The following is a 27,019-nucleotide window of genomic DNA, read 5'->3' on the forward strand; positions in this document are numbered from 1 at the left end:
AGGTCCCTAGTGTTCACCAGAGTTAACAGGGTGATCTCTGATTCTTTTGAGTGTCTACAGCATCGTGCCATCAGATATATACTACATGTTCCCTGCCACAACCCTGTTACCTCTGGAGTATATGATCTGCTTGGATTAGATCTGTTTACTTACCGGAATGTTGCTTACAGATTATTTCATGGTTCTTGCCCTACTGCAATGCTTTAATATTGTTCTGTACTGACCAAACCTGCAACAATATAAATTCACGTTAGACCTACTGCATAATCACGCTAGAAATGTGCTGGCGGCTTCGTTTTGTGTTGTGTTCTGCAGTCTTGAATTCACTGCCTCAGAACTGTGTGAATGAAGATGTATCACTGTCAAATTTCAGCGTTTTGTATTGTCCAACTTTCGTGATGTTCCTAAGTTTTATGCATTTCCTAATTAAGCCATGGCTTAATAAAAAAAATTAAATTTCAAATGAGACAACAACCTGATTGTGATTGGTGGCGGCCATAAAAAAAGTGAATATATTTTTTATTATAATTTTTTTTTTCAAAAAACATCCCCTAATCTGTTACAATATTTTTTTTATATCTAAAACAAAAAAATTAATTTAAAAAGAATTGCAGCCTCACCCCGAACGTGTTCCTTTAATATTTTTTTTCTCTTTTACTCTTGTTTTTATAAGCAAAATGTGCTTTGATTTTATATCATCTTGCTTGCAATTCGGAATCTTAACTAATTGTTTAAAGAGATGTCACTCTATTTCACAAAAGTAGTTGAAAAAAAATATCATTTTTTTTCTTACAATAACTAGAATGTTTTAATAAAAATCACAATATCGTTGCATTTTACTTTTTTTTGTTAATATAAAACTTTGTTACATGAAGTAGTTGAAAAAAATTTTTTTTCTTACAATTCTTTGTAAAATAATTACCTCCCTTAAAACAATGAGTTAAGATTCCGAATTACCTTTTTTTTTATCTAAATATATTTTTCCTTAATTAAAAAATCCTACATTAAAAATGTCATTAAAATAAGCAAAGCTTTTTTTTTCTTTTTAAAATTTTTATTCTAATAAATATCTTTCAATATCGGTAAAGATAAATAATCTTTTTTCACCATGTCTTTAATTTTTTTTAAATATAATTTAAAAACATTTTTGCTTCCATTGTAAGCTTTTTTTCTTTTCTTTTTTTTTTTTTTTTTTTTTAACCTTATCAAAAACCAGGATAAATTAAGTGCTTAAAACAATTGCTTTTAAAACGTACGCAATTTAGTTGCTGAAAATATTCGAATTTCGTTATCAATTTTTTTTCCTCTTCAGATTTAATGCATTGCCCACAAAAGAATTGATATTTGCATTTTATTTCGAGCAGAAACCTAAAAAATTACAAATGTCAACTTTTAAATAGAAAGTGAAATGAATCCCATTCAACATCAAATTGCGTGCGTAGCTTTTACGTTCTTTGTTAGTCGTCCATTTTCTCCACTCATTGATAAATTTCAGTCTATTTATAATGAATGAAATGGATCAATAATAACACTATTGCATAATGCAGTCTTGATTTAGTTATCTATACTTGTAATTTGCTACTTTGTCGACTTGCCATTTTAAACAAAGCATATTAGTCGAATTATAAAGCTGTCTTGTTTGTTTATAAACGTCACCTGCATGGTGCACTGCAGTCAGGCGTGATTACACACGAGTCGTGCTCGTGCGTGCATGTCCATTACGAGAAGGCTTATTATAAACGTGCGTACTACTGCGCGCTTATCAATTTCATTGATAAGCACGCAGATTCAATGCGAGATAGACTGATTAAACAGCGGTTCCTTTCTAGGGTTGATGAACTCAATAAATAAATAATGAATGAATAAGATAAATATATAACCCAAATTAATTAGATTTGGTAATCACGTAGTTTCCCAATTCATGTAATTTTATAAGAAAACCAGGTCATGTTTTATTATAGACAACAAATCAAAAAATTGGTCAAGAGCAAATATATAATAAATAAATGTTACCAAAGGCAAGATAAATTACTCTTCTACCTACCTGGATAAGTTTTTGTTTGTGTTTTAACTTATTTTAAAGCGTGTATTTAATTCAAAACACTTGTAGTGCCGAGTTGCTAAGTTAGAACAACAACAAAATGGTTGTCATGAAAGTACCACATTTGGAGTCTCGATAATGGCCTAAAAATAAAAATTAAAAAAAAAAAATACTGAAAGAAATCAACCTAATAAATGTCACCATGACGGTTTTTGGATTGATTTCTATATGTATCTTGTTATATTAGGAAAAATATCGCCATCAAAATTGGGACTATTTCAAACTTTCTGAACTTAACGCAGATAACTTTAAATGCTTAATATTCCTGCAAGGAATAGTATCTGTGAAAGATGCAGAAATTAGATGAATGCTAACCAAGTTGGAAGATATATAGGTATAAATATTCATGTCTTTTGTTGTAGACGATCCAACATCCATCAGAAAATAATGGCCAGCCTTATCTATGAACATGAAAAACTACCAAGTAACAATTTTGTATATTAGATTTGTAAGACACCGAGTGGATCATCACCGCAGCAGGAAAACTCGTATCTCTAGGGTCATTCCTTTTTTTTTTTTTTTTTTTTCATATGAACCAAATCTTTGTGGTCAAATCTCCAAACCAGATTAATTTTCAATTTCTTGTGATTTCTCTTCTCTTGGTTAAATATCTCTCACAGCAATTTTGTTATTAACACACATTACAAACATGCAACAACCTAGTGCATGTTTGGACTCACCCTTGCACATTCATTGCACAATGTACTGAAATATTTTTGATTCATAAAGAAAAATGATAGGTTGATCAATAGAAATTTATTTTAATCATTAATTTTTTTTTTTTTTTTATCGGTTGAGCATAATTTAACAGATTAAAGCTGGGTCAAATCTCCTATTTATAATATTTTCATTGCAGAAATTCCCCTCTGGACCAAATTACTGTAGGTTTGTAACAACAGATGCCACATACAAATTTATTTTGTCTATACTATTATCCACCATCTTATGTAACTTTGTAACGCCATTTACGCCACATTTTGTTGTTATAATAAAATCCTACATTACATCCTAAAACTGCCATCATCACAATTGCAACCATCTTTAGAAGAAGTAGTTCCGATTTTCCAGGAGGATTTTTACACTTTCAACTGATATGGAGTTGCACCCTTATTAATTGGGTCATATACTTCTAGCCATAACATAATCCTTCCATTTCCCAATACAAAAATAATAAATTCTCCCTTCTCACATTCTGCTAAATCTCATTGGCTGAAACTGACTATTCGTTCATTCCAGAATCTAACTTTTATTACAAAAACGAACGCTCCAGAAATTTACCAATATGGCTTCACTATATACAAAAGGCAATCGTTTTATATAAAATACACCTAATACAAACATTAAACAACTGCGACACATCAAGACAATGTTTATAAGCCAAGAATGTTTTCATTTATACATTAATTATACCATACATGTTAATTTTAAACAGTTATGCTACCGTGCTAAATATTTTCTGTGTACATACATTGGGCACACTGTTTTTGACACCTTGGCACTGATAGGCATTATTTCTTCTTTATTTTCTAAAAGCTAGACAAACCCTTTTTTTTTTCTTTTAAGTACGATTGATGAAAATTCTTTATTTATATGCTAAATAAAAATAAAAAATAAAAAACTGATTGCTTAAATTAATTGAGACCCGTACTGTTTATTCCTGACTACTGTGCTAAATCTTTTTTGTGTATATACGTCATACGTACTGTTTTTCGACACATCGGTACTGATAACCATTATTTCTTCTTCTTTTTTATAAAGGACAAACATTCTTTATTTATACGCTAAAAAAAACATTAAAAAAACAGATTAAGCGATTATTATAACAGAGACCCATGTTCATAACCAGTGTTTTGCAGTTTATATACTTAAAACATTTCTTATGTGTGATTTGGAAGCCTTTAAATTGTCTATTTCTGACTATTTGCAAATTTTATGTGCGTGTGTTTGTTAGTGTGTGTGCATGCGTGATGGTGTGAGTTTGTGTGTATGTTTTGTGTTTGTGTGTGAGTATGTGTGTTTTTTGTGTTTGTTGCATCAACCAGACTATGCCACAGCAACGCTTAGTTTGGCGGGTACAGCTAGTTTATTATATTTAAAGACAACTAAATTATTTTTTCTTAATGGAACCCAATTATTTGTGTGGTCATTGGTATCCAGTGGTTAGATTCTATATGACGGCTGTGGGGAATGTGGAATTACAATTATCTTACCTTAGTTACCATTGCTCCTAGATCCACTTTAGCTCAAAGTGCTAATACCTGTTTGGGCATCTGGTACTACCAGATGAAATTGTCTGAAGATATTGGCTTCCTGACCAAAAATGCACTGAACATTAAGGTTATTGTTTTTTTTCTTTTCCTTTGAAAACTCAGTCACGTTCTCCAAAGTCAAAAACAAATCAATAAATTTCTTCAAAGCAATCAAACAAACACCATGAATAAATATTTGAAGATATAAAGAACTTGAAGTATAAAACCTTTTTCTAAAATGACCTGAAAAATGGTTGATATGCTGTTAAATAAAAACCTATCATTTGCTTCTTATTAGTATACAATTTTGTCCTCGATCATTGCCAATGAACTATTTTTTCCAAAACAATGGCAGCGAGAAAATGTACAGCTTATGACAACGTCAAGCGGAGTTATTTTCAATCTGCTGAGAACCGTGATAATTGTGCAACACGACATGAATTTAGAATAAGCGAGGGATTCGGAAAGTGTAAAGACAGAATCAGTGATTATCAAAAGATGCAGAAACAATGTGTTGTTCGTGTAACTTGTTTATCAGAGAAAAAAGATTATTTGACCAGGTGTGTGATTTATGTCAGAATAATTATATGGTTGCTAACAATGGAATAAAGATTAAGGCACTTCAGTTAGCAAAAGTTGCTAAATATGGAGTAACGCGTTTGGTGGTGGATTTGACTTTTGTGTGAAAGAACTCTTCTTGTTCTGAAACTATCAACCAATGTTGAAGTTAAGCTGGTGCCAGTCCATTAATTCAAGAAAGCAGTTTAACTTTGTCATGTCTCAGATCAGCAATATGGACAGAAACTCTAATGTCAACTGAAGGATGCAAAACTCCTCTTTCCAACTATAAAAATATGTCCTCCACACATCTGAAACTATAATCTCATTCAAATATACTGTTTCGTGGTATCACAGTTCTTCATTGGAGTTAGACTAACATTCATCTTATGCTACGAATGCAGCAAGTTTGCACAAATATTTATATAGTAGCTCAGTAGTGTACAATGCAATTAGAGTTCTTAATTTAACATAATAATCCTAGTTCATCCAAAAAAGAACTTTTATAAACAATTTTTTCTGCCCATTTCACAAATACAAAAATTTATGGTATACAAAATTTTCCAAACCTTCCCAAATAGGTTTTATCGTTTTTCTGACTCTGACAATTCACCGGGGATCTTGGGTTTATTTTCACCAGTCGTGTAACTTTCATTTCCCTTATTTTGTACTTTTGTTCTCACAGTTTGTGAAGGATGTTTGTGACAAAGAGGGAAGAATTTTTGTTTTCTGGTCAGAATCTGTTCCATCTAACACTTATCATTGGCAAGTTTTTGATCTTGCCTTTTTTTCTTTTTTTAGCTCCTTACATCAAGTTCCTTCATGCCTTGAATTGCAATTTCCATTAAAAAAAAAAAAAATCTCATTTTGTTGCAATGGTAGCATTTAATTTGCCAAGGTTTCTAGTACTTTGCTTGCCAGTGAGTTTTCTGTTGTGCATCTGTGCTTGGTGTGCTCTCTCGTTTTCTACCAGTGATGCGTTTATCCTTTGGTTACACTTGAATAGTTTGACATGCTCGTAACTTTAAATTTTGTGGGTGAGGGCATGCTCTTCTACCAACATAGCAAACTTTTAAGTACTTTCAGTCCTCTTCTCTTTTTCTTTAATTCATCATTCAAGCCATTTCTGAATTTTTCAGTTAGGATCAGCTATTCAATCGCTCATGTTTGTTGTTGATCTTCTTTGCTAAACACCATCTATCCAAGTTTATCTCTTTCTGTAGTTGAAACTCCAGCTTTTTCTAGCTCCGGAATTTTTATTGGTACATCTTCAGCACTCCTTCATATGCTTCCAGATTGGCCTTAATTTTGACAAGTCTGCACAAGGTACAGGCTTTCAGCGCCTTCGACGATTCTGTCTGCAACAAATTGGACAATACATTTACAGGCCACTCCATGTTAATGATCATTTTCTTGAAATGTTGGAATTCTAGTTGGACTTCTCTAAAATGTTATTAATGAGGTGTTCGTCTATAATTTTGTTTCTTTTTTCTGTATAGACCAACAAACATTTAATTGTAATATTTCACCACTAACAGTGCAGCATATTTTCTAGTGAAACTAGTTATCTTAATTTATTTTTTCTACAAGTATCGTGTCTGTTTCTTGGCTGTTAACTTGAGTTATGCGAGTTCGTTTGCGCGATAGTGTCAATTTCTTTTTTTCTTTGCTTACAAAATTTTGCTTCCAGTTTTGCACTTCTGGCTGATGCCACCAAAATAACGTTTTTTTTTTTCATGACCAGTCAACACAGCCCCCCCCTCCTCCCGTTGTCACAATGTCACAATCCTGCCCCCACTTTCCACTGTCACTTTTTTTTGTTTTTTACAACTGGGCAACGCTGGGCGACCCCCCCCCCCCCCAGTGTGTGTGTGTGTGTGTGTATATTGCATCAGGTTGAACAATATGATTTATTACTTCAGATTTAAAGATTAAATTCAAAGGAAGGCAGATTTTTATCACTGATTTAAAAAAAAAAAGTTTCACACATGTTCAATGTAATACAGCATGTGCGATATAAGCTGCATCAAATCGGTAACTCAGTTCCTGCCAATGTGTAACATGTATTGTCTTGCATAACAACCTGTAGTGATTCTCTGGTTTGTAGGAAGAGATGCATTCAGACAGCACACATCTGCATGATGCTGTTCAAGCAAATGCCTTTTCATCTTGTATATATGACTTAACCAAGATGTAACCCATTGGGTCACCCATTCAGCTCAGATCGTATGAACTAGGCAGTATGTATGCATTAATAATAGGTGCCTTCAATAAGATTCCACACTATTTTTTATGAGCATTTTTATTGATAACACAGAAATTTTTATTGATAACACAGAAATTTTTATTGATAACACAAAATTTTTATTAACACAAAATTTTTATTGATAACACACAAATTTTTATTGATAACACAAAATTTTTATTGATAACACACAAATTTTTATTGATAACATACAAATTTTTATTGATAACACAAAATTTTTATTGATAACACAAAATTTTTATTGATAACACACAAATTTTTATTGATAACACACAAATTTTTATTGATAACACACAAATTTTTATTGATAACACAAAAGTTTTATTGATAACACAGAAATTTTTATTGATAACACACAAATTTTTATTGATAACACAAAATTTTTATTGATAACACACAAATTTTTATTGATAACATACAAATTTTTATTGATAACATACAAATTTTTATTGATAACATACAAATTTTTATTGATAACATACAAATTTTTATTGATAACATACAAATTTTTATTGATAACATACAAATTTTTATTGATAACATACAAATTTTTATTGATAACATACAAATTTTTATTGATAACATACAAATTTTTATTGATAACATACAAATTTTTATTGATAACATACAAATTTTTATTGATAACATACAAATTTTTATTGATAACACAAAATTTTTATTGATAACACACAAATTTTTATTGATAACATACAAATTTTTATTGATAACATACAAATTTTTATTGATAACACAAAATTTTTATTGATAACACACAAATTTTTATTGATAACACAGAAATTTTTATTGATAACACAGAAATTTTTATTGATAACACAGAAATTTTTATTGATAACACAGAAATTTTTATTGATAACACAGAAATTTTTATTGATAACACAGAAATTTTTATTGATAACACAGAAATTTTTATTGATAACACAGAAATTTTTATTGATAACACAGAAATTTTTATTGATAACACAGAAATTTTTATTGATAACACAGAAATTTTTATTGATAACACAGAAATTTTTATTGATAACACAGAAATTTTTATTGATAACACAGAAATTTTTATTGATAACACAGAAATTTTTATTGATAACACAGAAATTTTTATTGATAACACAGAAATTTTTATTGATAACACAGAAATTTTTATTGATAACACAGAAATTTTTATTGATAACACAGAAATTTTTATTGATAACACAGAAATTTTTATTGATAACACAGAAATTTTTATTGATAACACAGAAATTTTTATTGATAACACAGAAATTTTTATTGATAACACAGAAATTTTTATTGATAACACAGAAATTTTTATTGATAACACAGAAATTTTTATTGATAACACAGAAATTTTTATTGATAACACAGAAATTTTTATTGATAACACAGAAATTTTTATTGATAACACAGAAATTTTTATTGATAACACAGAAATTTTTATTGATAACACAGAAATTTTTATTGATAACACAGAAATTTTTATTGATAACACAGAAATTTTTATTGATAACACAGAAATTTTTATTGATAACACAGAAATTTTTATTGATAACACAGAAATTTTTATTGATAACACAGAAATTTTTATTGATAACACAAAATTTTTATTGATAACACACAAATTTTTATTGATAACATACAAATGAAACTCTGATCCCCTTTAATATTCTGTGGCTGCAATGCACTTGCTGTACCATTCCAACAACTTTTGGAAGGCTCTATGGAAGTCCCCTTGTGTGAGCATGTCGATGACCCTCATCACAGCCTCTTTCCAAGTTTATCTCGATTGTCTCATAATGACAGCATCTAAGGTTTTCTTTGAGCTTAGGGAATAACCAAAAGTCATGGTGAGCAAGGTTTGGACTATAGGGAGGGTGAGGAACTGTCTTGATGCCTATCTTGGTCAAATAGTCTGTGACATGGATGGAGTTGTGGATTGGTGCATTGTTCCGGTGAAAATGCCACTGACCCGATTTTGAAGAGTGCTAGCCTTTTCCAACAGAATCTCTTACTGAACTCCTTTAAAACGTCAACAACATATTCCTTGCTGACTATCTGTCTGGAACTCTGTAGATCATGCCGTGCTGTCAAAAAAAAGGGATCGTCATAAGTTTCTGGGTGGATTTTTTTCTGTCTGGCTCTGTTGGGTTGGGTCTGTGAGAGCCAACATACTTCCACTGGGAACTCTGTCTCTTGAACTCTGGATCATAGCAGTAAATCCAGTTTTCATCATAGGTCACCAGAGCATCACAAACTGCAGGATCTGAATTGATCAGCTCGACCATTTCTCTGCTTTCATGACAACATCTTTATTTCTGATCTTCTCTGAGCACCCTAGGAACAAACTTCATGCAAATCTCCTGCATCTTCAGTTCCTCACAAATAATTGTGTGTACAGTTGCCACACTGACAACAAACTGTGCATTTATTGTCTCTGATGGTCCTTATACATGAAATTCTTTATTTGGCCTATCAACTTTGGTGTTCTGACTTCTTACTTCCCCTACACCTTTCATCATCCCTCACAGACTTCTTGCCTACCTTGAATCTCTTATGCCACTCAAAAAATGATACTTAATTCATGCAAGATGGTCTAAAAGCAGTCTGAAGCATTCCATACGTTTCTGTGGCATTTTTGCCAGATTTAAAACAATTTTATTGCATATTTTTCTTTTTAAAATGTCTTCACGTTCAGATTGCATTTTTGAAACTCCCCAGCTGTGACAATCAGGCTTTAGTAGGGTGTATTCCAATTCCTGCTGTAGTTGTTCATTTGAACCTGAAATCATAAAAATTGGTCAGTCATCTCATAGTATGTATAGCAATAACATACTGAATTTTCAAGAGTCTACGACTTTTCAATGTTTGCACAAAAAAGTCTAGAAACTTATTGAAGGCACCTTGGACATGTTGCGATATTTCCTATTTATAATGAACTATTCACTACGTTTGACTCTTAATTGTTGGATGCTGTTAATACAAATATCTTCATTTTTAATGGACACCATTGTTCAACTTGAAAAAAAAAAGTGAAAAAATTAAACATTTAGCTTAGCTTTTACATCTATTATACTAAATGCGAGTTAATCAACGATTATTTCTTTAATGATTTTTTCCTATTAAATGAATTTGTAATAACAAACAAGTACATGCTAAAGTGTATTTTAGTTCTAGGATTGAAGTATATGTGAAAAAATTCCTGATGTGATTTAATGGTTCTAATTAATTGCAATTTAAAATTAACTGATTAAGTCACCCAGTTCTCTCTTGGTGATGTATTTTTATCGACACCTCTCACTCTGATTCATCCATTTTCTAATAGTTTTTAATCTCTCTGTAAACATTTAGAGTAACAATGACTATTATTTCTAAGCATTAGCATCTGTGTGTGCACAAACATGGAAATTAGATGACAAAAAAATGTCATTACGTTTATAAAAGAATAATAAAAAGTAGTAATACTTTTTTATGATAATGAGGATAATACTGAATTCCGGGCAACATCGGGTCTCCCTGCTAGTAATGAGTATAATACTGAAGTAAATAGACTTAGTAATTTTAGTTGTGCAAGAAGAATGTCTTAAAAAGATGTGTCACGTCTGAAGTGCACTGCATGATTTGTCATCACAAAACATGGCTTAATCAGACAGCTTTAGTCTGAAAACAATGTTGAAGACAGTGATCACTAGGGCTATGACAACAGCATATTCTTATTGTTTTGACTCTCAAGTATATATTCGACACATTCAGACACAGTTAATCTACTGAGAACCACATCATTCTATATAAATGATATCAACGGATACATATTAGAGAGTCAAAACAATGAAAAAAATATGCTGTTGTCATAGCCCTATTTATGACTAATCAAAAATATCAAGGACGATTAAACACTAAAATTGATTGAAAAAAAAAACAGTTAATTAAAAAAAAAACCACCAATATTTGCTATAAAATCACCAGAAAAGATTTTATTTATCTTTTGTAAAGAAAGCTATTCCAGTCAGCAAAACAATGAAAAAAATATGCTGTTGTCCTTGCTTTAGTGATCATTTAAGAGTGTTATATTGTGATGGTTAAAATCTGGAGGACACTTGGTAAATTTGGCAAATGGAGCAATGGTTTCAACAAAAGAATTACTGCCCACATAGCTACTATCATTATAGTGGCTAAATTGTTGTTTTGTAGGTCGACTGATCAATTATTTTAAAAAAGTATGGCCCTCTCTCCTCCTTCCAGCATTTACAAATCGCATCTATCTTTTCAATTATATCAAATCCCCACCCCTTAATTTTTTTTATTTTTTAACAGTACTCTAACTTTAAAGATTCCTGTTTTAAATTGATGTCATAAAAATGTGAAACCTTTTGTTAGCAAGTTCATATGTAACAACCCTCACATCAGTTAAAGTTGCAGTTGTCAAGGCTGCTGTCTCTGTCATAAATGCCAAATCTAACACTTTTATATCTATAATTATATATGTGAGTTATTCAATAAGTGCCCCCCCCCCAAGGCATTTTTCTTTTATACTTAAATAACATGAAATACATGCTAAAGTATACTTTAGTTCTGGGAGTGCGTTATGTTTTTAAAATAAATTTTTTTTCAATTTTTTTAATTTTTTTAATTTTTTTTTTTTTTTAGCTGTAATTTATAATTAACTGAACAAATGCTCTCTCTCTTAGCTATCTATGTATTTCTCTTGTCCTCTCTCATTTTGTTGATTCAACCACTCTGTAATATTTCTTAATATATCAGAGAAAGATTAACTCGCTTAACATCCAATTTACCACAAACACATATGTAAATTAAATGTCTCTACTTTTGTATCAAAATGAAGATTAATAATACTTCTATATTATCTTTATTATCTAGACAATATTTTTTGCTATAGTGTTCCAGTTATTTCCTAGCAGACATCAAAACCTGAATAATGCACTTAAAAATATTTTAGAGTTATTTAAAATAAAAAAGTATATATATTTTTTCGTTTGGATTGATGTAGAAATATAAAAGTGTAAGAAATTTGTTGTCAAACAGGTACTTCAGCTAGGTGTACCCTTTTCTCCCCAACAACATCCAGCGAGTGATGTCGCCAGATTTGTCTGCTCTGTGTCTTATTTGATTGTTGGGACTGGGCTGTTTCTTCGATAAGAGTCCTGATTGATGAGAGGATCCGGTCGGACAGGTTGCTACACTCCCCACGTTGCTTTTGATAGTCTACAATCCGTTCAGCTCTTGTCTAAGTCCGCTTCACTGGAAAGTAGAGGTCATTTCAAACCAAAGGAAGAAAATAATAAGTTGGTAACCAAACTTGTTGTATAAATAACAGGATAATTATTCACTTGAAGTTACAAAACTCTGATCATTCGTAAGTTTCTGACTCAAAATGCAAATGCTTGGGGACTGGCGGCTTCTATTTGTAAAGTTGGGAGGGTCAGCCCTAAATCTGAGGGGTTTTCTCTTCACTGTGGATTCAATGGCTTGGAACCAAGTGAGGCTTAAGAGTTTTTCTTGTTCTGAATGGTGTGGATCCCTTGGCAGTCAGGCAGTGTGTGTCCTCAAGGCTATTTTTCCCTTTCATTATATTGAGAATCAGATGGGCTTAACTCTGCCTCCCAATCTGTAGAATTTTATTTTACAATTCAGTAAACCAATCTCGGGCAGTTTTTTTTTAAATTCTCAAGCTCTGAGAAAAATTTTCCTTCTCTTCCTCAAACCTGTATCTCTGATCACCACTCTCAACAGAAAGGTCACATTATCTTCACCATTAGGTCTCTACCTCTCACCATCACTAACTTGGGATTGTTCCCCCACCCCCACCCTGGAGCCTCATTTGCATAATCAAGAGTTTTTCCAAATGCCAATTCGTATTAACTATCTTGTTTTTTCTATCCAAAGAAACCCATAACATCTGACCAATATTTCCGGTGACCCTCACCTCCAAACAAATTCAATCAGCCCAAGGAATTGATGAGACTTGTCTCATTGCTAAAAGGCACAACTTCTGACATTTTTGGGAGATATTTTATCCAAGATACAACTTTTTCAGCTAGCATGTTTTTAATGGCTGTTGGTTGTCATCCCAATTATCAGATTTCTTCTTTATCAATTCATCATATCCACGAATAATTGTGCGTATTAAATCAATATCATAACAACCTTTCTTAACAATGCTCTTTCTTTCCATTATCGTCATTATTGTTACATCCAACAACACTGTCACAGTTATTTTTGTTATACAATATTATATTTTATGAATTTTTAAAAATTAAATCAAAGTAAAAATAAATTGTGGTTGTGGCTCAACAGATCATGAGTCTCAAATTTTGTTTAAATTTTAGATACTTGAACCAGAACAATTTTTTTTTTTTTTCAGAACACCTTGTATTGTATAAGCAAAACAAGCTTTCAGTTATTTTGAAATCCTTTTTGTGCTAGTAATATATATATATATATATATATATATATATATACTGCTGCATGTTGTCAACCAACTTTAGTAGCTGTGTGAGCTTGGTATAAAAACTGCAGACATTGGTCGATTTTACCATTCTTTATCCATTCATCATTGAGATGATTGTTGATGTTGTCTGGAAGTTGATGAAGCTTCACTTGTTTGCTATTGATATGTTTGAATTTTTGGATTAAGACCAAGATTATTTTTTGTCAGTGCCACAAATCGTTCTTTTATGATGCACCACAATAAGAATTGTTTATAAAAGAGTTGGAATATTTCATTGCACAAAATATTAGTGTAAGTATTAAAAAGAACCTTGTGACCTAATTCAATTTCCAGGAAATGTACACGATGCCGCAGCCTAAACCAGACTCATTTCATGTTTAATAAGTACCAAAATTAGTGAGATTATTTTCTACTTTTCAAGGTTGATATAATATATAGAATAACAGTTCAAAATCATAAAGACAACGTTATGGTTAATGCCAGAATTTATGATTTTAGTGATGAAACCCACTTTTCTTTATTAGGCCATGTCAATAGCAAGGACTCTGTATTCTGGGGGTCCCAAGTGCTAGACAAAGTCTTTTAAAGTTCACTGTACTGTGGGGTACCATCTTAAAACGTGGCATAACACAATATCATGAGACTACTTCCCATCTGATTATAACCTGGCCGTTTTCGTCTAATGTGAACAAGGTCCTGTTGAACTGTCCTCTTAAATGAATAAACATTACTCAAATTCCACCATTATCAATCATCAGTATTGTCTCTTCAGCCACCTGACACTTATCCTTGAGTGGCCTTCAGGCCTTGACACCAAAAAGATAAAAAATAAAAATAAAGAACTTGAATAGTTTTGATTTGAAAATCATGTTGTAGTCAATAGAGAATGTTACATTGTGGTGCTTAAATTGTTGCCAGTTATGGCATGTGGCAAGAATATCAATGGTTTCAACATTACGATAGTGGCTGAATGATAATTTGCAAGCAGGCTGATCATCTCCAGACCCTGCATTCCAAAATGGTTAATGAATTTCAACTCCTCAGATTTCTGTTTACCAGAATAAGCAACAAACGATTGTAGCCTTCAAGTAGCTATCACCCAACAAAGCCATTTCATAACATGAAATAACAATTAAAATTAACTTGTAGATTAATTTTCAATTTCATTTTATTTCTTTAAGATAAGAATAGAAAAAATGAAGTTAATTACAATGTGTCTGCTTATTGCAATTCACACAAGATCAGCTTGCTTGCTTGAGCGTTTAAACCATCCATCCGGTTTGTGACTTCTGGTTTCCAAAAGTTTGTCTGCTTACCTAATGTAATTTAATCCCGTTGAGTTTTAAAAAATTGATTTAAATATACAATATACAACTATAATCATATTGATAACCATATTTACTGCTTTTAGTAGCGCTCCTGTGGATTCTGACAAATTATTTTTCAGGGCTTATTTAAAAAATATTTTCTCTTCAGGGAGGAGGGAAGTTAGAAACTTGGTTTTAGTAGTGTTTTTAGTAGAGCCTCCTTAATTATACTTAGTGCTTGCAGTAGTTCTCTGGAGGCTTCCTGAATTTTATTTTTTTTCACTCATCACTTAAAATGTTTTCTCAAGAAAATGAAAAACAATATAATCTCAAGATCACTTTTCATTTTGCCCATTAAGGGCCAACGGGTACTTTTTAAAAAATAACATGGGTCATTAAATGCAAAAACACCTTTTAAAAAGTTGTAAATAAATAAATATGACTGGGCTGACTTAACTTTTCTCAAAGTGAAAAGTTACAAAAAACAAAATAATAATAATGCTGGTAGAGGGGGAAGGGCTGAAGGAGCCAACATTAAATTGGGGCTGTAAATCGGTTCTGAAAATAGGGGATCGATTTACTAGAATATTGTATGTGAAACTGAACCACCTTCCAAATCTTTAAATATTGATATTTTTCAATTTTTTTTTTTTTTTTTTTTTTTTTTTAATTAATAATCTGGTAGGTTAGTGTCCAATAATCCACAGAAAGAGTTGAAAAAAAATTGTAGTGGGGGGCGATTGTTCAGGGGCACCTACATATTTTTACCGAAATTGTGCGCGATTAAAACTAGAACTTGATTAAAAAAACACCAACTGTTTTTCATGTCCAAAATTATTTATTTATGATTATTTTATTTGTATTTTTTTTATTGCAAGATGAATTGTTTTCAAACAAAAAAACAAAGCAAATATGTTTTTCCATGCCATATAGTAAAAAAAAAAACCCTACTTGATCAATTTACATATTTAAAAAAAAATATTTGGGTTTTTTTATGGCCTAACTCAACATAGTTTACCTTCTAAAAAGAAATCAAAATCTATTTTTCTTTTGGCTAATGTTTCAGTAGCCTTTAAAGATAAAAAAAATTCCTTTTATATAATTAAAATTTAATATTTTAGCATGGGGATCACTTTCCTATATAAATTTAATATAAAATGAGACCCCACTTCTTGGTGACTAAACGAGACATGTAATTGATAGCATTTTTTTCAAGTTTGGTGGCAGGATTGGGGCAGAAAGGGGAAATGGAGAAAGGGTGTGGGTCACAAGTTCCAAACATTTTAAAAATATGTAGAAACACTTCAAAACGTGTGTGTGTGTGTGGGGGGGGGTCATTTTTTTTAAAGATTTGCTTTGAAAAGGTCTCACCGTTAAATATTAATCACTTAATTATTATTTCCTGATATTTTTAAGAATGTTAACACACACATGCAAAAAAAAAAAAAAAAAAAAAATCTAGGGTGGACCTGTATAATGCACACTCCCTCCTTGTATTTTTTTCAAGTTTTTTTTTTCTCAATTTTTTTCAATGGATTACACCCCTTTTATATAAAGGATTTTCCATTTAACCTAAGGGCAATGATGTTAAGACCTTTATTATCCAATGTATTCCGTATTATTTTCACTTGTTGCCATGTTTGTTTTCATGCGTGTGTGCATTCAATTTTTACGCGTTTTTATACATTAATTCTGTATACTCACTATTCCATAGCTAGCTATAACATATACTGACCCAACGGGACACTAGTATCTTGATAAACTGTTGTGATTTCCTGAGACCAACATATCTCAAATATTATGTAAATGATGAAAAGGAATTTTTCAGCAAAACCAATTCGAATAATTTAAGAAAAGTCAGCCTATATTTATATGCATAGAAATGGTGTACTTACATTATTCACAAACGTACACCATTTGACTTACAAATACCACGTATAATATATAATATATAATATATAATAGCACGATCCACACATTTGTAACAGAATGCATTTACTTTGATTTTTTGTTGAAATTCATGAACTATGAGATTTGTTTGGTCATTCTTCTTTCATAATTAAAATTAAGTATTTTTCACATATTATCATCTACAAGTATCATTTTTTTTAATAACTTTTTATGTAGAAGTAAAAATATTTATTTTTTGCTATCAAATTTACGTAAGTATTTGTTGTGTCTAGATACATGTACGTGTATTTAAAAGAATCTTTCTTTCTCTAAATATGTGTAGGCCTTAAGAAATATTAGAGTATTAAAATCAACAGAGTGAGAGGCGGAAAAATAAAAATGGGTAAGAAAGAAATGGGTGTCTTGTGCAGTTAATTATAAATTATGGTTAACTAAAACTTTTTCCAAGCATAACTCAATCCTGTGAATGTGGAGAGAGGTGTTAAAAAAAATGGTAGTAGCGTGATGAGGGAATCAAAATAACAGTAAGCCGCCAGGGTGAAGAGATGTGTTTTTTTTTTTTTTTAAAAAGTGGTAGTAGGCAGGTAAACGTGAAGGCAGAAAAGAAAGTGAAAGAAAATCTACTGTCTTAGCTGATGTCTACTTGACGTGACCGGAAGTCAAAAGCGTTGAAATTAACCAAAGTCAATCCAACAGTCATGATGACTTACTAAAATGTCGGCAAAAAAAATCGACCCCTCCTTGTACAAAACGGCCGAGTGTAGAGTGAAGGAATTAATGTTTGGGCCAATTTTTCGATATTTGTCGTCTAAGATGTTGAGCTTCAAAATGATACTGATCTTGTCAGGATCCATCGTCTATGTCGAAAGTTTTTGCGAAACATGCATACGTACATGCATTTAAACAGACAGGTGAGATTTATATTATAGATGTTAGCATTTTCTTGGTACACTCGGTTTTACAAATATGGTCAACTACCAAACTTCTACTGGAGGAGAAAAGGGCAGAATATCATTCTCCCCCCCCCTGTTGTTTTTAATAAATTCCTCAAATCAGCATACTGCAGAATACGAAACCAAAACAATAAAATGCTTATTTACTATTCTGCCACTTCAATCACCCAACTATTTCGTTACAGCTGACATTTTTGTTTATCTACAGTTGCCCATCCTACTCCATGAATAGAATGAGCTATGTTCAAAAATAGTTATTTCTGTTCACTGCAATCGGTATTGTACTTGGCCATTAAATAACATAAAAAAAAGGTTTGATAAACAATAATGTAGTCGGGTCTGATGTGCTTTCTTAGAAATGATTCAAATGATACAGTAAAGGTCAAATATACACAAAATCCATAAGACCACAAATACTGATAGTATGCAGTTTCTCAATATGGAAAATTACTTTTATTTGCCAGCTTTTTGAATTTTCAGTTAAAATCTGACAAAACTAAACCTGTCTCAGTTTGTATGCAGAAAAGTTTAACTACCAAATCAATAGATTTTCTTCCTTTTAGATGTAGGGACAAAATCTTCATTTGAAAAGATTAAGAGCATTTTGATTTTTTGTTTTTGTTTTGTATGCTGCATGAGGCTTTACGTCAAGTAAGGGCTCAAATCTAGTTGGAGCTGTGCACACCCAAAATAATCAGTATTAAATGGAATTGACTATCTCAACAGATATCAATGTCACAAATGAGATTAACTAGTGTCAATATTAAGGCAAACTTAATTGATTATACATTCTAACCTGAACCAATTTAGGTTATTTTGTAGTCATTATGATGTTATTGGTACATTTCTATTAAATTATACCTTTATCTATTCAATATAAACTTTGTTACATTTCCATATTTCTATAATAGAAGACTATCAGAAACCTACACTGCTGTCATAAATTAGCAGTAAAGGACATATTTTAATCCATTTTGACACTTGAATATCCAAGTTTAACTCTTCAATTTGATATCATCAGGTGGCAATGCATTAAAGCATTAGTGACATCAGCCATTAAATAATTGTCAATAACTGCTCTTCCTATCATTTTTTTTTTTTCCAAGAATATAAAAAGGAATGTCTTCTAGGAAGAAAAAAATGGCTTCTTCATAGCAATCTCAATAAGGACGGTCATCTCGCACTCTAATAATCCACAGGGGTATGAACTCTGACACATCATCCACCAGTGATATAAACTCTATAACACCATCTTCACCATCAAATGAGTAAACTAGATTAATCATATCTTAATGAAAAAGCAACGATTCCTAACACATTGAAGCTAAGAGGTTCAACAGTTAATTCTTGGGTGGGGGGAGAAAAAACCCAAACTCTTTGATAAGAAGCAACAACGTTAATTTGTTGGTGAAAGACTCCTCATTCAGAAGAAAATGACGCAGATGATGTTGCAATGATGCAGACGACTTTGAAGAACTAATTGACTAATTTCAAATAGTTTGAAAAAGACCGGAATTTACAGTCTTTGAAAGACACTTGATAGCATGCTTCTTACATCTTTAATTAAGAACTTAAAGTATTTTGTCACGTGTTTTAAGTTTTTCAATTAACTTGGTTCCATTTTCTACAGAAAACAGATTTGGTTCAACTTAGAAGAATGACTATATGTCAGTTGAGATATCGCAGATCCCTCTTTCAGCAAAAAATACTCCTTACCTCACCAACAGAAATTCCCATGCAAACATTAGTATTGACTTAGAAAGTTGGTTGAAAATCCTGAATATCTATCAAAAAACATTAACTTTCATCAATAACAAGGAGATCAAACCATTCGAAGTGCACAATATATTCAAAATGTTACTTTTTAAGTGATGCTACAAAAATCTTGTTTAAAGTCTGATCAACATAGCAATATCTCAGCCTTCTCCGAAGCCACCAACTGCAGTTTAACAGTTGACAAAACTACACTTGCTGCAATTAAAGCTGGGTCTGAGACAAAACTCTTCAACTCACAACATGCAGTGCGACATCATCAATGTAACATCATAGCCAGATGAAATTGCACGTTCTGTACCTGAAGTTCCACAGCTGTGCCAGGACAAAAGGTAGTATCAGTATGATCTGGTATTCAATATTTCAAAGTCCTTCTGGGTTTAAAAGCAAATATTGCACAAAGATTCAAAGATGCAAATTTTGGTTGCCTCTTCAGTATTGCTGTAATATGCAGCAAAATTTCTCAAAATGAGTAAGTTTCAACAAGTTTTCATTAGCAGAAAAATAATCATTCTTTGCTCTTAATCTTTGATCTATCCATCAGATTCATCTGACTAATTAGTTAAAATTAAGACAACTAAAAAAACCCACTTAAGCTTAGTAAGTTAATTTATTTGTGAAAAACATTTTTTTTCTGATCTACTAAATCCTAAATTAACTAAAAGCTTGTATGAGTTGCTACATTGTTCTTTAGAAGTATGTAAAAAAAAAAAAAAAAAAAAAAAAAAAGAAATGATATAAAATGATGCGTATCAAAAGTGATAGGAAAAAAAATGAACAGTTCAAATTGTTTGATATTTGTTTTTTTTTTATTTGTTCGATTATATTGAACTTCGTATGTTATGTATTGTTTTATCTTCATACATTTTGCATCTTGAACTTTAATAAAATGCAAGTTATGTCCTCTTGTTTGACTTCATGAATTTCAATTTATTTTAAAGAGAATTTATGGCTCAAAGTACCATAGATGTGGTGAATTATTTTTTAATATTGTTGTTTCTCCTCAAGTCAAACCAAATGAGAAGGTTAGAGGAGATAAACATATAAGTCCGTCAGTCCACTAATTCCAATTAATTTATAGTAGGGTTTCTAAAACTCAATTTGTGACCGCTTTTTGACCTTTTTTTTTTTTTTTTTTTTTTTTTTACACATTGAAAATAATTTCACTGCATTTCCCATAGAATTTTGAAAATTCATGTTTTGCATGCCTAATTTAACCAATTTCTAAAAATGATATTTTTTTGCTGGAAAGTGGAAAAAATGTAACCAAGAGGTCAGACCATGTTATATGGACAATTCAGCAAAAATTGACATAAAAGGCATTTCCAAGAAAAATATGCCTTCAAAATATTTATTTTTGTATTTGCATATGATGTCAGTTTTTTCATCAACAATGTAATAGCTTAATCAATCTTCTGAGAATCTTTTAAATATGATCACTTTTATACATCAAAATGGGTATATAAAATAGACATTTAATTCTCATATGATGATATGCTAAGGCATTACATGTGTGAGAACCTTTCATACACATTAAAAAAAATGCGATCATCTGGTCAAATGTTAACTGGTGATTAATCTGATGTCAATAAGGTAAAAAAAAAAAATTCTGACTTCATCTATTTTAAAATATATTGTTCCAAAATCATATGTCGTTCTCTCAATTAAAACAGTCCAATTTTAAATAAATACATTTTGAAAAGTGACATTCATTTTATTGATATGAAGAATATAAGATATGAAGAAGATAATTAGTTTTATTGCGAGAAGCGACACAGTTTTATTTATTTAAAGAATATTTAGCTAACAAGGACAATTTTTATGGAATAAGAATTATTTTTTCTTAATGGTAATGACTCTGGAAGACATTTTATTATTTCAAAAGGAATATAATTAATAGTAAATTCTAGTAAGCACTGTGGAATTTTATTTAATTCCTCTTTATTTTATATGATTTTCTTTTGCATTTTTGTTTTAAATATTTTTACATGTTCCAGATGAGACTGGAAATGATTATACAATTATTTTTAAAACGATATTAACAATATAATGACAATGAGTAATTATAGCAAAGCATGGGGATTTCTTTTAATTCTCACGCAAATTTTGTTGTTTTTTGTCAATAGAAACAGCTGCTTGTCTTTCTGACATGTAAGTGGTTGTGGGTCATTGGATTTTATTCTGTACATGGTGTGAGCTTCCCCTCACCTATTCCTCAGACGGGCAAACAGACACCGAGCTTTGAAAAAAAAAAAGAAAATATGAACACGGTCAGCTTACAGGTTAAAGTAGACCTTTCTTCTTCATTACGTCTCATTTTAGATTTCCTGTCTGTGATGTCATATCCTGACATAAGTTCTAACTCTATTGGAATTTTCCATTCCTCTGCCTTATTTAGCTGTATGTTGCAAATATTGTTTTTAACACCAAGGCATTTGTGGATGCATTTTCGACAGCCTAGAAATTCTTGTTTCACCTGTTTTGTCCCTTATTTCTCGTCGTAATAATGACGAGTTATATTTCTGACAAAGGGGAAAGAAAACGTATACTTGGTTGGCAGTTTTGTGCAAACAGTAGCTAGAGATGACTAAATTCTCTCTCCATTCCATTCTATTCTTGTTGCCACGTCACTAATAAGAGTGCTGGAGGTAAAAGATTTTCTGGGCTGACATTATACACTTGATATTCAGGGACTGGAACTTAGGTTAACTCTCAAGGAGGCCATCCTATCAGCAGGTGCATAATACTGGAGCTGCTGCATTGCCAGTTGGTGAATGGAGTTTGAACCATGCAGTAGTTTCTAGTGGGGTCTGTCGATGCAATATTATTGGGAACTTTCCTTTTCGTAGGTTTACAAAAGTCTTCCTTCACTTTCTTTCATTCCTATTCTCTTTCTCTCTCTCTTGCTGTAAACAACTCTGCTGACTTCCTCCACAAACTCCCCAGTTTAAACTATGAATAATTTCAACAAAAAAAAACCAAAAAAAAACCCAGAACCACAACTTCCAACATAGGCCCCCGCTACAAGGTTACCATCTCTAACATCAGGGGTCTAACTTCCAGAGGTTGAAATCTAATTATGGGAGACCAAACCTTACCTGTTCTTGTGTGAAATTGGCATTAACTCAACTGCTTCCTTAGCTGATTTATCCACCAAAGGATATTCTAATTTTACATCGAAACTTAACCCTCAAGATCGCCATGGACATGGAATATGTACCCACATTAGGGATAGCTTCTCCTGTGGCAGGGACATCTCTAAAGAAGACCCCAAACATTCCTAAATATGCTTTAGAATAGCACTTAGAGCATAGCATTTGTCCCCACAATGATGGAGTAGTTGTCTTTGAGAGTATTACTAAGCAAATTAATCATACCCTGCATGCTCATATCTCAGCCAAAATTCACGTCTGTGGAGATCACAATGTTAAATGGTTATTTCACTCAAACAAGAGATGATAAAGGGAGCTTTTGTCATTGGTTTCTCTCTTGCTTATAACCCAACACGGATTGTTAACAAATCCACTCAGGTATCTGTTACTGACAATTTGCAAATTTCTAGATCTTTTTCTAACAACTTGCCCTGAACATCTGTCTCTGTTTGGATCTTCTGATCACTTGGTTGTCTCGATAAAGATAAAGTATAACAAAACCTCAAATATCCCTTCTGAGCGTTCATAATGGAATTACACCTATGCCCTATTATTTAAAAGAATGCATCCGCTATAGCATCCAACTAAACATAAACAGCTACATTCCCTCTAAGAAATTTCAACAGAAATCAAACCGCCATCTATAGTACACCCCTGAATGTGCTGCCACCATTGCACATAGAAGCCACTATTTCTATTGCTTTAAATGCAATAAATGTTTTGAAGCTAAAATTGTTTTTAGAACCCCCAGCAATCACTGCAAAATGATTATAGAAAATAGAACAAAATAGATGCAAAATTAAATTCTATCACAAAAAAAGATTTCTATTAAATTCTTTTCTATTGCAGAATCTTCCAGATCACCTGAACCTGTGCCTTTTGATGGTCAATACAATGGGACTGAAAGAGTTACTTTTGAAGTGACCTCAGCTGATAAAGTAAAAAATGGACGGTCCACATTTGTGGTAAGAATTTTCTTTTCAAATTAAAATTCCTGTTTGTCTTTTCTATTTTTAAGTTTTTAAAAATTTCATTTAGAAAAATCCAAATAAAATAATCTTGAAATGTTATATATATATATATATATATATATATATATATATATAAAGTGATGGAACGATTTCAAAATTTTCCTTGATTCTGTTTTAAATTCCTGATTCTAATTTTTTAAAACCACTAAATATTTAGCTATAGAGTTGTTTTTCTTTAGATTGCCATACAAACCCATGTTATATAAAGTATGTTTTCACAGACGTAAAAAATAAACTTTTGTGGGTGATCCATAGATTTTTATTTTGTTTGTAGATTAAAATCAATAAATATGATTTAAAATCGTATTTACCATTTTATCTTTAGTAGCAGTAATGGAAAATCAAGTTTAAAACCAAACCAAATAATAAGCAATTACAAGAATTGTTTTTGACATAAAAAAATAGACAAATTTTTTCTGATACTGATTTTGATACTTTAAAAAGTTTCGATTTTCTTGATTCCTGCTTAATCGTCCCAACATATATATATATCTATATCAGCTACTTGAGTGTCTTGAATTTATTCATAGCCACAATTGAAGAGGTAGCTATCATATCTAGGTATTGAATCTGTTTGATGGGTGTGGCAAAGTTGAAACCTTTGTTCAGCATTGATTCCATCTTCACTCCAGGCGATACTAAGAATAAAATTAAAAATATTGCTTAACATTTCTACCTCGTCATAGCTAATGAAATAAGTGAAGCATGCATGGTCCCCCATGAGTGCACAGTGAACGAGGCATAAAAAATTGACTAAATTCAGTATTGCCACCTACCCTCCCCCATTTAGCCCCAAAAGTCCCCAGGCGATGTCAACTCCTGGTGAAAATGAACAAACGGTGCAGTTTTAGGCCTTAACATATGTAAATTTGAGTTCTGCATCATGCAAAAAAAAGAAATGATTGAGTCCATCATTTGTCCCCCCCCCGCTTCCCATTTAGCCCCAAAAGTCCCCAAGGAGGTATTATTTAAATTTAAGTTCAGCACCATGCAAAACTGCTAAATAGACATACACAGAAAATTTTGAACGCATATGGTAAAATAGTCCCAAAAATGGAGTGTTTTTATTAGCCCTAAAAGAGCCATTGGGGTACACCCAAGAGTTATCGTGAACTATAGAGAGACAAAATTATATAGAAACAGTTAGTCACAATTTTCAGAAAGTTTTATAAAAAATCAAGGCATCAATTTTTTTTAATAAACACAAAAGTGTCAATTTTAGTCATTTGAACCCAAAAGGCACCCCTACGGAGGCAACCGGAGTTTTCTCAGAAAATCCATTGTTACTTTTTTACTCTTATCATGTTTAATGTTTGTGCAAAATTTCAAAACATCCTAAGACGGAGTTATTGAGAAAAGTGCGAAAAGACGAACGGACATGGTTGAATTTACAGGTCCACCCTCCTTTTGTCGGGCGACTAGCAAAAACAATCTACCCTCATAAGTTATATAAAAGGTTCAGTTCCAAATTCTGTGGATGATGGAGTTCAACATAAAGATTCTCGAGTTTGAAAAGATGCATCTCGATAAAGTCACTAGTTGAAACATTGTGAGAATAACATGAAAGATGAGATTAGACATTGCTTGATTTTGGTTATCTAGTGAGAACCTGTGTATCAACGTCATTGTTTCATATGTAAACTAGTATTTCTAAAATCTTTGACAATAATATTTTTCCAAATTCCTAGACTGAAATATGAACAAATCTTTCAAAATTACAAATCTGTACTAATGGAGATTTGGTATTTGAAGATGAAACTATACAATTACTTCTATTAATGTACTAGCTTTCAGTACTCAATTCTGTCCTGTGTGTAGTAGTAGTAGTAGTAGTAGTAGTAGTAATATCTGTTCTGGTGTCATCTCCTTGAGAGGAATGGTAATGTATTTTATGTTAGTCATGATACCATTCTGTCAGGCATCCTCTTCTTCTTTAGGGAAGAGCAGTTTAGTATGTATTCATTGGGCATGATACCATCCTCCCATTCGTTTGTTCAGAGGAGGATAGTATCTATTTTGTGTCCTGATATCATCCTTATAGGGACCTTCTCTTTTTTTTGGGGGGGGGGATAGTGATAGACTAGCAAGTATGACACTTTAATATTTTTAGAGTCAAAAATATTTTTATTTTTTATATATTTTCTTTCAACAAGAAATGAGAATATTTTATGAATTTGAAAAAAAATTTGCATATTTAGTGTTACCATAATCGCATACAGAAGCAGCTAAGATGGTGACACTCATCCAATGTAAAAGTTCAAATCCAATGTCAACAATTGTGGTTATTATTATTTTTTTATTTATTTATTTATTTTTTTTTTTTTGCAACAAGTGTGGTTGCAAAAGAACTTTTAATTGTTTCAGGAAAGTTCATTCGATTTTTTTTTTTTTTTCTTCTCATTATGTGCAAGGTGTTGAATTATTCCCTGTGGCTGCGTTAAAAGTCACACGGTTTTTATTATAGCGTGGGAATTGTTCAGAATTTTTCTAAATACTTTAATTAAATAGAATAAAATACAAACAACTAGCTAAACCTATCTGGCGTTGTCCTGGAGTTATTTTTATTTTTGTTTTGCTCCTTGTTTATTACACCCTCAATTGCATTTTCTTTAAAAAAATATTTACATTTTTTTTTTGAAAGATAATTCATTGTACTTGGCTGGCACAGAAGGCTTTTCTCTTTTACAACTCGCTCACTTACTCAAGTAGCAGTAGTACTTTTCTTTGTCTTCCTCTTTCTCCTCTCTCAACTGACAACGAATTTCCACAAGACTAAATCTGTCATTTTATGCTGCTACCTCAAACTCCTGCCAGTGCTTAAATTTGCATACATATTATTTTATATTGAAAGGATTCCAAGTTCGAGTACCAATGTTTCTCTACAGTGGCACATGCCAACCATGGGTGCTTATTACTGTGAATTTTGTGATCCTACAGGTAGTATCGTGATGGTCATTTCTGTCCGACACCCATGCAAAGTCTGTCTTTGTCTGCCACTAGCGTGCCAACTTAGTTCTCTTCAACACAGCATCCAGTTCAGCCGGATTAATATGCTGTGCATTGTTCTCAGGTCTCTCCCAACAAGCATCCTCCAATATAGTTCCGTGTCTTTCCAATGCTACTTTGGTTGCTAGCGCGCTGGCGTCTATCCATATGTTTAGTTTCCGGCAGTCCATACATCAGTTTCTACAAGCTGGATTATTCTGCTTTACTGAATCCACAATCTTGCACGTATGC

At 31.8% G+C, this 27,019-nt stretch overlaps 1 protein-coding gene across 1 annotated transcript in view; it reads left to right on the top strand.

The window, feature by feature from the left end:
- Positions 1 to 27,019, top strand: part of LOC145277806 (sorting nexin-20-like) — a 46,124-nt gene that overhangs the window by 8,550 nt on the left and 10,555 nt on the right. Inside the window, exon 2 of the mRNA XM_080129668.1 lies at positions 23,601 to 23,716. Within this exon, the coding sequence (XP_079985794.1) occupies positions 23,601 to 23,716 (116 nt within the window). The remainder of the gene's footprint in view (positions 1 to 23,600; positions 23,717 to 27,019) is intronic.

Source organism: Euprymna scolopes, chromosome 6, assembly GCF_053919585.1.
Source record: "Euprymna scolopes isolate OS-2025 chromosome 6, ASM5391958v1, whole genome shotgun sequence".
In the NCBI taxonomy this organism is placed as follows: Eukaryota; Metazoa; Mollusca; class Cephalopoda; order Sepiida; family Sepiolidae; genus Euprymna; species Euprymna scolopes.